Genomic DNA, 15,966 nt, shown 5'->3' with positions numbered 1-15,966 from the left:
AAATATATGGTCATTCAGAAGAAAAGCTGGGAGGCAACAATACCAAGTTTTAAAGAAGGTCAACATTTCCATGTAGGATGTTAGGAACAAATAGTAGACTTTTGAGATACATCCACTCTGGGGATGTCAAACCTTACAAAGAAACATTATTTGCAAGTCAGATTGTGTTGTATTATGTGCATTAATAGGCCCTAGAGTCAGGCGACCAGTCTGTCTGCTACTAAGCTACTGCTAGACCACTGCTTCAGAACAGACAGGACAGCTGAACAGCTCAGAGGTAGTGGATGCATTTACAGGGAGTGCAGAATTATTAGGCAAATGAGTATTTTGACCACATCATCCTCTTTATGCATGTTGTCTTACTCCAAGCTGTATAGGCTCGAAAGCCTACTACCAATTAAGCATATTAGGTGATGTGCATCTCTGTAATGAGAAGGGGTGTGGTCTAATGACATCAACACCCTATATCAGGTGTGCATAATTATTAGGCAACTTCCTTTCCTTTGGCAAAATGGGTCAAAAGAAGGACTTGACAGGCTCAGAAAAGTCAAAAATAGTGAGATATCTTGCAGAGGGATGCAGCACTCTTAAAATTGCAAAGCTTCTGAAGCGTGATCATCGAACAATCAAGCGTTTCATTCAAAATAGTCAACAGGGTCGCAAGAAGCGTGTGGAAAAACCAAGGCGCAAAATAACTGCCCATGAACGGAGAAAAGTCAAGCGTGCAGCTGCCACGATGCCACTTGCCACCAGTTTGGCCATATTTCAGAGCTGCAACATCACTGGAGTGCCCAAAAGCACAAGGTGTGCAATACTCAGAGACATGGCCAAGGTAAGAAAGGCTGAAAGACGACCACCACTGAACAAGACACACAAGCTGAAACGTCAAGACTGGGCCAAGAAATATCTCAAGACTGATTTTTCTAAGGTTTTATGGACTGATGAAATGAGAGTGAGTCTTGATGGGCCAGATGGATGGGCCCGTGGCTGGATTGGTAAAGGGCAGAGAGCTCCAGTCCGACTCAGACGCCAGCAAGGTGGAGGTGGAGTACTGGTTTGGGCTGGTATCATCAAAGATGAGCTTGTGGGGCCTTTTCGGGTTGAGGATGGAGTCAAGCTCAACTCCCAGTCCTACTGCCAGTTCCTGGAAGACACCTTCTTCAAGCAGTGGTACAGGAAGAAGTCTGCATCCTTCAAGAAAAACATGGTTTTCATGCAGGACAATGCTCCATCACACGCGTCCAAGTACTCCACAGCGTGGCTGGCAAGAAAGGGTATAAAAGAAGGAAATCTAATGACATGGCCTCCTTGTTCACCTGATCTGAACCCCATTGAGAACCTGTGGTCCATCATCAAATGTGAGATTTACAAGGAGGGAAAACAGTACACCTCTCTGAACAGTGTCTGGGAGGCTGTGGTTGCTGCTGCTGCACGCAATGTTGATGGTGAACAGATCAAAACACTGACAGAATCCATGGATGGCAGGCTTTTGAGTGTCCTTGCAAAGAAAGGTGGCTATATTCGTCACTGATTTGTTTTTGTTTTGTTTTTGAATGTCAGAAATGTATATTTGTGAATGTTGAGATGTTATATTGGTTTCACTGGTAATAATAAATAATTGAAATGGGTATATATTTTTTTTTGTTAAGTTGCCTAATAATTATGCACAGTAATAGTCACCTGCACACACAGATATCCCCCTAACATAGCTAAAACTAAAAACAAACTAAAAACTACTTCCAAAAATATTCAGCTTTGATATTAATTAGTTTTTTGGGTTCATTGAGAACATGGTTGTTGTTCAATAATAAAATTAATCCTCAAAAATACAACTTGCCTAATAATTCTGCACTCCCTGTATAGAGAAATAGCACGAGTTATGGGCTGTGGGAGCTGTACTGAATAAAGAAGCAACCTCATGATCAAAGCACATTAAGAAAATATGCAGGGTAAATAATGAAGACATATAATGCGCACATTGCAATGAAGACTCTACAAATACTAAAGTGAACTCCTTCTAATGTTTACCTTTGAAGTTTGCCTCACACTATTAAGTACTAGAGCAAAGGGAACTCAGGTTGGATGCCCCTTGTTTATTATGCTACAGGATGACAATCAAAATATCTTCCTAGAAAGTGGGAGTGTATTGCCTGCATCCTTCTAGATGGAGGAAGGAGATCCGGGCACTGAAGAGAAAGAGAAAGAGAGAAAGAGACTGAAACTAGACTACCTTTAGAAATTACAGGAGGCCTTATGTTTTATAAAGAAATGCAGATACATGTTCCTGAGCACTGCTACCCGGTGGATGTCAGGAGTAAGTTAGGACTTAAGTTTCTGTTTCTCATAATGAGGACGTTAATAGGCCAGGTCTGTCCTTTGTCCCTAACTGCGGCTTCAGGAAAGCTGGGGACCACTAGGTGCTGAGATCTCTCACTTCACTGTGCCCATGTTGTGTGCGCTCCCCCTCGACGGCTGCCCAAAAACTTGTTGTTGTGAGAAACCTTGCTTTGCTCCCAGTCTATCTCCAGGGCAGCCTGAGAGAGAGAGACTTAAAAAAGAACCAGGCAAAGCAAATGTAGGCTTGACAAACACAAGATAAACAGAAAAGTAAAAAAAAACATTATATTTTGGTTTTACTCTAGGTGTTCCACTTATCATTATGTAATGGAGTTATACAAGTAACAAAACCGTTCAAGGCATGTCAGGACCGTGTTTAACTGTAAATGGATGAATAAAAAACGTGTGCCAGAAAGGCAAAAATACTGGTGTGCACAGAAAAGGGCCTTTATAAATGCCAACTACCTCAAGTGGCATGTGTAGTATGTGTGACCGACTACAGACCACAGAAGCTCTCCCGAATTCAGAGAATACACATGATACGGGCAGTGCACGTTTTTAAAGGTGTCCGAGCCAAAAGTGGCATATTGGCGCTATAAAAACACATTGCTTAGATAATCAAAAAGATGAGCATGAATGAAAAAGTGTATGCATTAGCGCAGGGCGAGAGCACACAATCTGTAAATAAAAATAACAAGGACAAAAACAAACTGCAAATATAATGAAACAGGTATTCACATGTGCCTCGACACAAAGCCTGTGCCTCTAGATAAAACACAAACTATAAACATGTCTAACACTGGTAAGGTTAAGGTTGTTAAATGTAATCATACGCAAAGTATACAGAAAATAAAAATGTGTCATTGTGCATACAGCCATCAAACACACACTTCATACAGAAGTCAGAAATAGTGCACAAGTCGACAGAAACAAAAAGCATAACAAAATATTCAGTGCAGAATTGGCAGTAAAAATATTTGATAGTTACAACTAGAAATATGTAGATTACCAAATATTTTGTCGTGCTTAAGGCAGGGATAAAACATAAGGTGCTAAGATATTAATGAAAATATGCCAAAGTGGCCAAAGAAAGACAAGAACACGAAGTATAAGTAAGTAAAACACGCAACCGTGCATTTGAAGCAAAAATGGAAACTGAACACAAGGTTGAAACAGGCCACCAAAAACTGCAGATGGGGCAGCAACTAGCGCGAAAAAAAGGCTAGAGGGCCAACATTCAGAGAAAAGCTGTGAAACATCCTTGGCAAAATGTCTAATCAGGTGGCATTCGTGTATTAGGGGAAGAGACAGCCCTGTCACGTGTCACATATCTCGTGTTACAGCAATGCATTTTAAGTCACTGTATCACTTTCCCACAAGCGAAAAGATCGTCAAGTAAATCAGCTTTACGTAGCGCAGGATGACCTGCCTAGCTCCCCCGCAATAATAGGTGAGTAGCAGTAAGCACCTGCGTACAGCCAGCGCGAGGCCTGCCCACCATAACGAAGTTTACTGCTAACGGGCGGCCCATGCAGTGTTCACGCAGATGAAGGTAGAAGTTCAGCAGCCGCTTTGTGTGGACAGACAGTGACTGAAAGGCTCTGCTAGGCACAGCTAGCCTGTGTCCTGTCATGGTCTTCACATTCTGAGCTGCTGTTTGCATAGAAAATGATTACATAGATGGCAGCTACAGCGACCAGGTTGAGCAGCAGGAGTTATTTTCCCAGCACTGTCAGGGACTCCATTAGAAAGGCAAAGAGAATGTGGAGTTTAATGTTCCTGCTGAGAAGAGAGTGGAGTTTCGTTCAGTGCAAGTTTTGACTCACCAGCAGTGCGGAAGGTTAATGTGCCTACTGCACAAAAGGTTATGCACAGAAGCGGAGCACGGTGGTAAAAGGGGTCGTGGGGATTGACATCCAGTCACGATTCCAGTGGACAGAAGTCAAAGTGGAGGTTGCAGAGGAATCATGCTGGAGTCTTGCAAGCCGAATCTGAGGACCCACCCATGAGAGAGAACCTAAATAGCCCTGAACAGAGGATTGGTCACCCAACCAGGTAAGCACTATCAGGAGGGGGCTCTGCCGTCACCTGCCCCGTCTGGGCACTTAGATGCTCCCAGAGTTCCCACCAAACCTTGGAAACAAGATAGCAGAACCCAGGGACCCTCTGAAGGAGCTCTGAGCATCACCCCTGGGGTGGTGATGGACAGGGGAGTGGTCACTCCCCTTTCCATTGTCCAATTTCGTGCCAGAGCAGGGACTGGGGCGTCCCTGAACTAGAGTGGAATGGTTTATGCATGGAGGGCACCAAGTGTGTCCTTCAGAGCATACCAGTGGCTTGGGGAGGCTACCCCTTCCAAGCCAGTCAAACCTATTTCCAAAGGGCGAGAGTGTTACCCCCACCCCCCTCTCCCAAAGGAAATCCTTTGTTCTGCCTTCCAGGGCTTGATCAGATCAAGCAGCAGGAGGGCAGAAACCTGTCGGAGGTGTGGCTGCAGCTTGGGCTGCCCAGAAAACCATGTAAGACTGGTTGTAGCAATGCTGGGGGTCCTCTAAGGAGCCCCCAGAGTGCATGGAATCACACTTGCAATAGTATTGGGGTATCATTCAAACATGTTTGATACCAAACATACCCAGGTTCAGAGATACCATTATGTAGCTTGGACATAGATCGTGACCTGTGTCCAGTACACATGTAAAATGGCGTCCCCCACACTCACAAAGAACAGGAAAATGAATATGGAGTTTGCTAGTGTAGGGGTGCCCTCACACACAGGTAGCTGCACCCTGCCTTCAGGGCTGAGAGGGCCTACCAGAGATGTGACTTACAGTGACCTGATGCAGTGACCTGTAGTGAAAACGGGTGTATGCACCAGTTTCATGGAGGCTGCAATGGCAGGCCTGCATAACCCTTTGCATAGGCTCCCTGTGGGAGACAGAATAACTGCTGCAGCCCATAGGGATCCCCTGGAGCCCCAATGCCCTGGGTACCTAGGGGCCATATACTGGAGACTTACAAGTGGGGACCAGTATGCCAATTGTGGGAAGAAAAAGGTACAATTTACAGAAGAGAGCAAAACTAATGGGGTCCTGGTTAGCAGGATCCCAGTAGACATAGTCAAACGCACTGACAACAGGCAGAAAATGGGGGTAACCATGCAAAAAAAGAGGGTACTTCCTACATTTAGTTATCACGGTTACACAATGGTTTTACAATCAGCTTACAAGGGCACTAGGTTCCATTTCAGGTTCTTTGCAGCAGTTTCAAGATGTTACAGTTTCTCGTTGCTCAAATGGGTGTGATTTCTGATATTTACATGTTTCCCTCGTTTTCATTGCTCGATTTTGCTTGCAACAAAGAGTCACACATAATCGTTGAACATTTCTCATCATTACACTGAAATTATGAAAATGTCGCATAAATACAATCTGAAATCTTGGCAGCTATGAAGAGACTCAACCAGGATGCTAGGCATGAGAGCAGCGCTAACTGAAACTGGTAATTTCTATGCAACTTACTGCAGACAACATAGGAAAGTCAAGTAAAGGTAGCAGTGGAACAAATTGTTACCCTTATGTAAGTATCCTGGTGGTATTTCGCCAAGTACAGCATGTTGTCTAAGGCCAGCATTCCAGGGGGAGTTTGGGTAAAGTCCAGCGCAGGATTGATGTGGTTCTAAAAGATTTTCCAGTAAGATAAAGTAGTGAGAAGCAACATTACTAGTACATTTGCAGTCAGAGAAAAGCAGCAACTTGTTTCTACAACTTTCCCATTCCAAACAAGGACTCCTCACTTTACCCTCAAGGTATATGGAGACGGTAGCCTAGAGTTATTCAGATCATTTTGACACTGCCACTTCATATTAAGAGAGGGTGCATCCAAAAAACTCTGTATTTAAGCCCAAACACTGCCATTTAAAGAAAAAACCCTCAAACATTCAGTATCTTACTCTAACCCAAAGACACAAGATATATCCATCCACACACTACTAACTACACCCTTAGGAATTTACCTTACTCATCATTGTGGACTTTGTGTTCAGTGATCAGCAAATAGCATAACATGCAGGGGCTTTCATAAAGAGCCAACAAAATATGCGCTCTCAATGTATGAACTATCCCTTTGCGTGCTCACAAACTTGAGTGAACAATACCAGAAATGCATGTCAGATAATCACTGTGACTCAGAATACAAAAACTTTTATGGGAGCTTCAGTAGGAAAATAAATGTGGATGTTTCAAAATTCAAGCTCAAGTGCTGGGACCTAAAGAAACATCATAACTATAAAATCAAAGAATCTATCCAGGTCTCCTGTGTACCAAGATATTTTAGCCCATTATGAACGTGCCTTTTTGAGAGGGAAGTCGGTTGTCATGATTTTCTCACACTGACAATTAATTAATCTCTAATCAGCTTCACTTTGTTAAACATCTGGGAAGCCTTGTTTGTCTACATGCCAATGGCCTCATTCTTAACGGTACGAAAAAGTTCTGAAATTTGCTCAGACAGCAGTAACCAATGTAAGATTACATCTATGTTTGAGCAAATTTCTAGCTTTAATGGCATTCACAGAAAAAACTTCAGCTTTCTGGAAAACCCCAACATGTTGCAGTTTTCCCAAAGTACATGCAAGATCACAAATTAGAAATATGAGATACCAATGACAAACAAAAATGTGCAAAGAAATGATGTGAATATATTTCCCACTGAAAAGCCCCATCACTTACACACGATTCGTTTTTTAGCGTTCTATTTTGTGTCGCAATTTATAAAGGCACGTTTTGGGTAGAATGAAAATCTTCACGCTGTACCAGGGTTGAAAACTACCAGAAAGGGAATTGGGAATGCCCACAAACTTACGTCTTCACTACTTTTGTAGAAGGAACCTTCCATCAAATCTCACAACACAGTAACTGATCTTACATTTAGGAATATGGACATTTCATGATATTACTAGAATTAGAGAATGAAAATATTATTACTGGGTTGGGAGTTCGTCCATCATATTTCAGGATTAGGAGTTTGCCCTCATGCCTTCCAAAACAAAACAATGATATTCTAGAAGTAAGGCAAGTGTCACTCCTGTATCAGCCACTGCTCATTTTCCCTCATAAGCAGCCTCAAAACAAAAGGATAAGGAAAGTTATTCAGGACCAGAATTGAGGACTGGGATGTTCTGAAAAGTTTGCTGACACATAAGCATCCTACAGCGGACAAGAATCACCAACAACTTGGTTGTAATAATACTGAAATATGCTAACTTTGCAAAGAGCGTCTAAATCACTTGCCTACATCTGAAAACTGCTTTCCATTGTGTCCCTGACACAATCTATAGGATCTATTGATATTGATGTCCTTAAGGTAGATGTGCTGGGAGTGCTAATACTGTTTTAAGATGACACAGCAATCACCCCTAGAACCCCAATGGGGTTGTAGGTGCTCCTTGACTAAACTGAAGGTTTGTGGTGACCTTCTAAATTCTTTCAGACACCAGACTGGATCTGGAGATATTTTCAGTAGTTGCTTACATGTACTAACAGTTGGCAGTCGTCTGACTTCGCAGTTACCTCATCTCACATTTGGAAGAGACATCACTGAGTCATATATAGAAGCAACCCCTGTGCACATACATCAGTTTTCAAGAAATCATTGAGACTGAGAACTGTGACAGTGTGCAGAATCTAACATGGTAACCTACTGACCTCTTGCCATTATCCCTCCATTCTTTGGAGGGATAAGGGCATGCAGTAGGGAAGCAATGGTTGTACACAGTATCCACCGGAAGGAAAATGTTACTTACCAGTAGACATCTGTCCGTGGCATGTAGTGCTGTAGATTCACATGCTGTGCATAAGCTTGCCATCTAGTATTGGGCTCAGAGTGGTACAACTTGTTTTTCTTCGAAGAGTCTTTTCGAGCCACGGGATTGAATGACTCCTCTCAGTAATAGTGTGCATTGGTATCGAGTCCTTTGTTACATTGTTTTTTCTCACAGGCGGGAGAATAAAGTGGTGTGAAAAGACTAAGAGAAAAAGATCTCCATGCAATATAGTTACATATGTACAATATTAATTGCAACGGCCACAGGCATCCGGGGAGGAGAGAGGGCGCAGGTGAATTTACCGCACTACATGCCACGAACAGATGTCTACTGGTAAGTAACATTTTCGGTTGAATGGCATGTGTGGCTATAGATACACATGCTGTGCAGACTGTAAAGCAGTCCCTCCATAAAGCGGTGGTTAGCGTGCGGGAGTTGCAATTGTTTGAAAAAGTGTTTTAAGTATTGCTTGGCCAGCATTAGCTTGTTGGCATGCGAATACGTCTATACAATAGTGCTTGGTAAAGGTATGTGTTGTAGACCATGTAGCTGCTTTACAATTATCTGCTATAGGTATGTTTACTATGAATGCCATTGAAGCAGCCTTCTTTCTAGTGGAGTGTGTTCTAGGGGTGACAGGTAACTGGTGTTTTGCTTTCGCATACCAAGTTTGAAGGCATTTAACTATCCATCTAGTTGTACCTGTTTTTGATGTAGGGTTTCCTTGGTGGGGGTCTAGAAAAAGCCTCAAAAAGTTCTTTGGTTTTCCTGAACTGTTTGGTTCTATGTAATATCTATCTATGTAATACATCAGGGCTCTTTTAACATCAAGGGTGAGTAGAACACGTTCCACCACAGAATCTGGTTGGGGAAAGAAAACGGGTAGTTCAATTGTTTGGTTAATGGGGAACTGTGAGAGTTATCTTTGTGAATCAGGAAGAATGGGTATTCCAATGTTAAAGCCTGGATCTCACTGACAAGTCTATGGGAAGTGATGGCCACAAGAAAAGCTACTTTCCATGATAGGAATTGTAAGGGACATGCATGTAGTGGCTTTATAGGGGGACCCATGAGCCTTGTGAGAACAATGTTAGGGTTCCAAAAGGGTGCCGGAGGGACCCTTGGTGGAATGACTCTTAATTCCTTCTAAGAGCTTTTATGACTGGAACCCTAAATAAAGAAGTACGCTGCCTCTTTTGAAGGTACACAGCTATAGTTGCTAAATGAATTCTAATAGTTTTGTATGCTAAATTAGCTTTTTGTAAATGCAGTAGGTAACAGATAATTTCTTGAACCGCTGGCTTGAGTGGATTAATGTTTTTTATTTGGCAATAACAGACAAGGAGTTTCCACTTTGCGGTGTAATATTGTCTTGTAGGTCTACGCGTGCTCTTTAGGAATATGCGTACACTCTTGGGGTAATTCTAAGTATCCAAATTCTGTAACCTCTGGAGCCATAATGCTAGGCTGAGTGACCTGGCGTCTGGATGTCGAATTTGCCCTTGATTTTGTGTTAGAACTTCTGGCGTGTTGGGGAGCTTCTGGTGTGGAACTACTGAAAGTTCCAGAAGTGTTGTAAACCATGGCTGTCGAGCCCATGTGGGTGCTGCAAGTATCATGGTTAGTGAAGAAGTTTCCCCAACTAGAAACAGAATGTGTGGGAGATGCAGAAACGCGTAAACAAATATCCCTGACCAGCTTATCCATAGAGCATTGCCTTTGGACTGAGGGTGAGGGAACCTGGATGTGAAGTTTTGGCATTTTGCCTTTTCAGCTGTGGTAAAGAGGTCTATTTGAGGTGTTCCCCATTTTTGGAAGTACTGATGAAGGACTTGAGGGCGGAGTTCCTATTCACCAGCTTGTTGCTGCATCCTGCTGAGAAGGTCTGCAAAATGATTGCCCGTTCTAGGGAGATAATGCGCTACTAAGTGAATGTGAATATGATTTGCCGATTTCCATATCGTGTGCTAAATGGGACAGCTGCAATGAACGTGTTCCCCCATTTTTGAAGATAGTTACATGGCAGTCACGTTGTCTGTCCGTACTAGCACTACTTTGTGTTGCAAGTGTGGAAGGAACATCTTCATTGCTAGGAAGACTGCTTGAAGCTCCAAGTGGTTGATGTGTAAGGACTAGTGAGTAATATCACAAAGATCTTGCACTGTGAGGTTGTGGAGATGAGCTCCCCTGTGGTGAGAATGACCTGAGGCACAGTGTCTAGGAAGGGCTGCCCTTTAAAAAGGTTGGTGGTGTTCCACCATTGCAGAAAGTTAGGAGTTTGGCGGTCTAACACCACTAGATCCTCCAACTGATCCTGGGCCTGAGACCACTGACAAGAGAGACGTTCCTGAAGGGGACACATGTGAAGTCTGGATTGAAGTACTATCACAAAACAGGATGCCATCATGCCTAGAAGGCGCATACATGTTCTCACTGTGTATGAATAGTTCACTGTTAGCTGATAGATTAATGAGTGAAAGGTTTGCACCAGTGCTGAGCTGGGAAACGCTAGGCCCAACTGTGTAAAGAGAACCACCCCTAGATAAGGATGTATCTGGAGTGGTTGAGGATGTGATTTGAGGTAACTGATAATGAACCCTAGAGTGTGTAGGAGATTGATTATGAGCAGTGTGTGCTCGTGACACTGTTGAAGGGTGTTGGCTTTGATAAACTAGTCGTCCAAGTAAGGGAAGACATGAATGTTTTGTCTCTTGAGGTGTGCTGCAACCACTGCGAGACATTTGGTAAATACTCAGAGTGGCTGTTACCCCAAAAGGTACCACCTTGAACTGATCATGTTTTCCTGCAACTACGACTCTGCAGTATTTGAAATGTGCTTGATGAATAGGACTGTGAAAATATGCGTCCTTTAGATCTAATGCTGTCATAAAATCGCCCTGTTGAAGAAGGGGAATGACATCTTGAAGAGTGACCATATAGAAATGCTCAGAGTGTATGCATTTAAAGTTCCGAGATCCAGCATTAGTCTGAGAGTTCCATCTTTTTTTCGGAATAAGAGAGCACAGTTAGTATACTCCTGTGCTTTGATTCTTAATGGCACTGGCTCTATGGCCCCTTTGAGAAGAAGAGAGTGTACTTCCTCTTTCAGAAGTGTGAGATGTTCTAGTGAGAGTTTGTGATTGCGACGGGGAATGTTTGGGGGAGTGGAAATGAGTTCCAGACAGTAATCGTTTTGGATAATGGAAACAATCCATTGGTTGGTGGCGGTGTCTGACCAATGGTAAAAAAAAGTTAAATTCTTCCACCTTACTGGAGTGGTGTGTGGCGATGGAAGGTAGAGAGAGAGTCATTGCCTATGCCTCTGCCTTTATTGTGTCCTTTGTAGGAACCTCTACAAAATCCTTGTGTGTAAGACTTTGAGGATGTTTTGGCTTGTGTGACAGACTGGTCTGTAAAGGATGACCTAAACCCTCTTGCAAAACCTGGGCGTCAACAGGTGCCACGCTGTGCTGAGGCTTGGAGGCCCCCCGTTGCTTTAACGTTTTCGGTATCTTTTTCAGCCTTTCTAAACTTGTGTCTATTTGTGAGCCAAGGCAGGAATTGACTATGTGTTGCTGCGTGGGTGTGAAATAAACAAATCTCCCACAATAGGATCTGTGTGCATTGTCACATTATGAAATGCAGCTGCCATTTCTACGACTTGTTGATGAGTTGGAATCCTCAGGTAGTGATGGTCTAGCTAGGTAGGGATCTGGCTCATTAGGCGTTATAGGATCCAGATAATATGTATCCCAGAGATCTGGGTCATCTAGTATATCACCTAAATCCTGTGTCTCATGTGGAGGTGAACTTGATTGTGTAAACCCTGTGTTTGGTGGAGGTGATGGAGCTGGAGAAGGAGATGGAGGTGAAGAGGATGGAGGAGAATGCTGAGGAAAAGATGGTGTCTTGTGTGATAGCTTTTTTTTGGAGGTGGAGAGGTAGTGGAAAGTCAATTTTCTTTTTATAGGGACAGGGGTTGATGCTAGAATGCGACCTAATTCCTCTTGAATATTAAGTCAGTGTTAAACATCCATTACTTCAAAAAACTGGCTCTACCAGTGAAGGGCTGATAGAAGAGTGTTCAGAATCTGCTAGAATGGAAACAGTCTTTTTTAATTTTATTAAAGTTATTGGTCAGTGTGGAGGTGCCCGCACCGAACCAGTGGAAGGCAGTTTTTTTGTTGGTACCGAAGCAGGGTGCACAGTTGGTCAAATCAGTGCAGAGGCGGTTTTCGAGCACGAGGTCGATGCCGAAGTTGTAACTTTGGCTTTTTTCATTGCAGAGCCAAAGGCACTTTTTCTGCTCGGACCTACTCCGGAAGGCAGTGGCGGACTGGTAACCTCTTTAGTTGTAAGTTTTACAGTCTTGGTCATGCAGGGGCCTTTGTACTTAGTCTGCGAAGACTGCAGCTCCTGGCTCTCAATGTCTGACTGAATGCCTGAGTCGGAATCCTGGATAGAAAAGGCCTTTTCTTCCTGTGGTTCCTCCTGTGTGTGCTCCTCCATGAAAATGTCTGGTGTGTCATCCGGAGTCCGAGATGCCATTTTGAGTCGACGGGCTTTTCTGTCGCGAAGCATCTTTTTGGACTGAAATGATCAACAGGTGTCAGAGGTTTGCTCGCTGTGGTCGGGGGAGAGACACAAATTACACACCTGGTGATCGATGTGTGGGAACTTTGAATGACAGTGCGGACAAAATCGAAACAGAGTTCGTTCCATCAGGTCTGCAGTATAACAAGGTGCCTTATGTGGGAAGTAGACCCGAAGAGGGGCGCGAACGCCCTGAAGGGGCGGAGAGCCGTTTCTGAGAGTGAAGATCGAACCGAGGTTACCGTATGTGAAAGAAACGCGATCGAAAACAAACTGGTTTAGGACTGTATAGAGCCGAGAACTCTGAGCGAGAGGAACACACACCCGAACCAGATGGCGGAGAGAAAACAATCTAACAGAGCACTCCATGGCCTTGCGCACTATTACTGAGAGAAGGAGTCAATCGATCCTGTGGCTTGAAAAGATTCTTAGATGAAAAACATGCTGTACCACTCCGAGACCAACATTATATGGCAAGCTTATGCACAGCATGTGGATCTACAGCTACACATGCCATTTAACAGAATGTTATCAAAGATTTCCCCATCCTTGAATAGATAGCAATGTAGGACATCCCAAAAGGTTGAGGGTCTGAGGAGTGCTCCCACAGGAGCAAACGGGCAAAATGGCCATCCATGCAGGCTCAAAAGTCAAGGCAGTAATACCCGGTGAAGGTCTGGACGGACACCTAATGTGGCCACCTGAGAGAAGCCCACCACTGGAAGACCTATGGCCAAAACATACTGGCATCCTTAGCACTGGTAGAATGAGACTCAGGATCCTCAGAAGGCTCCTTCTTGGACAAGTTATAACATTTTTATGCAAAGAAAAATCCATCTGGATAAGGTGAGGTTCTGGGTACCCTTCCATTCCTATCAACAGAAGCCCCACAAAAAGCACCATTAAGGCTCATCAGTCGGCAGCAGCTTGGGTCCAGTAGCAAAGTGTGCATGTGACCCACGTCTGGGCACACCTGTTCCACTGAAGTATACAAATGGTGCAGTTCAGGGTGAACAGTTCCTACTGGAGTAGAGCTAAGGCAGATTTGCAAATGGCTGGGTCTAAACTGAGATGGCCTGGTGTGCTAAATAACAATGTACTGGGATGCAGTCTGAGTAATTATTAGTGCCTGAGACTGATTCATGCATTTAATAACTTTTTTTGTATACTTCATTACAACACCATTTGTGGGAAGAGTATGCCCAGACATGGGTCCTGTGCACACTGTGTGCCACAGGAACCAAGCTATACCCAACTGATAAGACCTAATACGGGCAAAACATGTCTTGGGTTGTTTGTGTTCCAGTTCAAGGACTAGGTCTGGCAGTTCAGCCAGGGCTGTTTCCACACTGAAGCTGGCTGGGTCAAAACTAAGGTGGCATGGTGTGAAAAGTAACAATGGACTGGGATGAAGCCCAAGTAACTGCAGGTGGATGAGACTGATTCAAGCATTCCATTCGTCACTTTGTGGTAGCACAAATGATGCCAGAGTCCAAAACACGGGCATGTCTAGAAAGAAGGTGGAATATACTGGTTGCACCGACATCGGCTGCAGTTCAAAGACATGGCATGTGAAAGCCTCAGCAACCTCAAACATCTGTGCAGAGGCTTCTAAGGCATACACACAAAGAAGGCAAGAACCAAACTAAAGCTTTATTGTAGTATAAAGAGAGAGACAGGAGAAAATGAAAATGTCACTTACCCAGTGTACATCTGTTCGTGGCATCAGTCGCTGAGATTCACATGGTATGCATGAGCTCGCCATCTGGTGTTGGGTCGGAGTGTTACAAGTTGTTTTTCTTCGAAGAAGTGTTTTCGAGTCACGGGACCGAGTGACTCCTCCTTCTGTGCTCATTGCGCATGGGCGTCGACTCCATCTTCGATTGTTTTCCCCGCAGAGGGTGAGGTAGGAGTTGTACTATAGTAATAGTGCCCGCGCAATGAAAAATGTAAGTATGTACCTATTAAAGGATTAAATAATATCTATACAAATGTACAAAATTGAAGGTAACTTCTGAACTGCTACAGGCTTCCGGGGAGGTGGGTGGGTCCATGTGAATCTCAGCGACTGATGCCACGAACAGATGTACACTGGGTAAGTGACATTTTCAGTTCGATGGCATCTGTCGCTGTAGATACACATGGTATGCATAGACTAGTAAGCAGTTAGTTCCCCATAAGCAGTGGTTTAGCCTGTAGGAGTAGAAGTTGTTTGAAATAGAGTTCTTAATACAGCTTGACCTACTGTAGCTTGTTGTGCGGATAGCACATCTATACAGTAGTGTTTGGTGAATGTGTGAGGCGTAGACCAAGTGGCTGCCTTACATATTTCCTGCATTGGGATGTTTCCTAAAAAGGCCATTGAAGCACCTTTTTTCCTTGTTGAATGTGCCCTGGGAGTAATGGGCAGTTGTCTTTTTGCTTTAAGGTAGCAGATTTGGATGCATTTAACTATCCATCTGGCTATACCTTGTTTTGATATTGGGTTACCTGCATGAGGTTTTTGGAATGCAATAAATAGCTGTTTAGTTTTTCTGATGTTTTTTGTTCTGTCAATGTAGTACATTAATGCTCTTTTGACATCTAATGTATGTAGTGCTCTTTCAGCCACAGAATCTGGCTGTGGGAAAAAAACTGGTAGTTCTACCGTTTGATTTAGATGGAATGGTGAAATAACTTTTGGTAAAAATGTTGGATTAGGTCGTAGGACGACCTTATTTTTATGTATTTGTATAAAAGGCTCTTGTGTTGTGAACGCTTGAATTTCACTTACTCTTCTTAGAGATGTAATGGCGATGAGAAAGGCAACTTTCCAGGTTAGGAATTGCATTCCGCAAGAGTGCATGGGTTCGAAAGGTGGGCCCATGAGTCTTGTTAGAACCACGTTTAGGTTCCATGAAGGAACAGGTGGTGTTCTTGGTGGTATAATTCTTTTAAGCCCTTCTATGAATGCTTTGATAACTGGTATCCTATACAAGGAAGTTGAATAGGTAGTTTGCAGGTATGCAGATATTGCTGCAAGGTGTATTTTAATAGAAGAGAAGGCTAGCTTTGCTTTTTGTAAATGGAGTAAGTAATTTACTATATGTTTTGGAGTTGCGTCTAGTGGTTGTATCTGATTATGATGGCAGTACCAAACAAATCTTTTCCACTTACTTGCGTAGCAGTGTCTAGTGGATGGCCTTCTGGCCTGCTTTATGACTTCCATACACTCT

General features: G+C 43.5%; 1 protein-coding gene across 6 annotated transcripts in view; it reads right to left on the bottom strand.

Moving 5' to 3' along the window:
- ELMO2 (engulfment and cell motility 2) overlaps positions 1-15,966 on the bottom strand; it is a 334,163-nt gene that overhangs the window by 96,326 nt on the left and 221,871 nt on the right. For all 6 annotated transcript variants that reach the window (XM_069243482.1, XM_069243485.1, XM_069243483.1 and 3 more), the window contains one exon: positions 5,908-6,012. In XM_069243482.1, coding sequence (XP_069099583.1) covers positions 5,908-6,012 — 105 coding nt within the window. The remainder of the gene's footprint in view (positions 1-5,907; positions 6,013-15,966) is intronic.

The sequence above is a fragment of the Pleurodeles waltl genome, chromosome 7 (assembly GCF_031143425.1).
Source record: "Pleurodeles waltl isolate 20211129_DDA chromosome 7, aPleWal1.hap1.20221129, whole genome shotgun sequence".
Classification (NCBI taxonomy): domain Eukaryota; kingdom Metazoa; phylum Chordata; class Amphibia; order Caudata; family Salamandridae; genus Pleurodeles; species Pleurodeles waltl.
The sequence above is the reverse complement of the archived record's forward strand: the minus strand, read 5'-3'. Positions and strand labels throughout refer to the sequence as shown.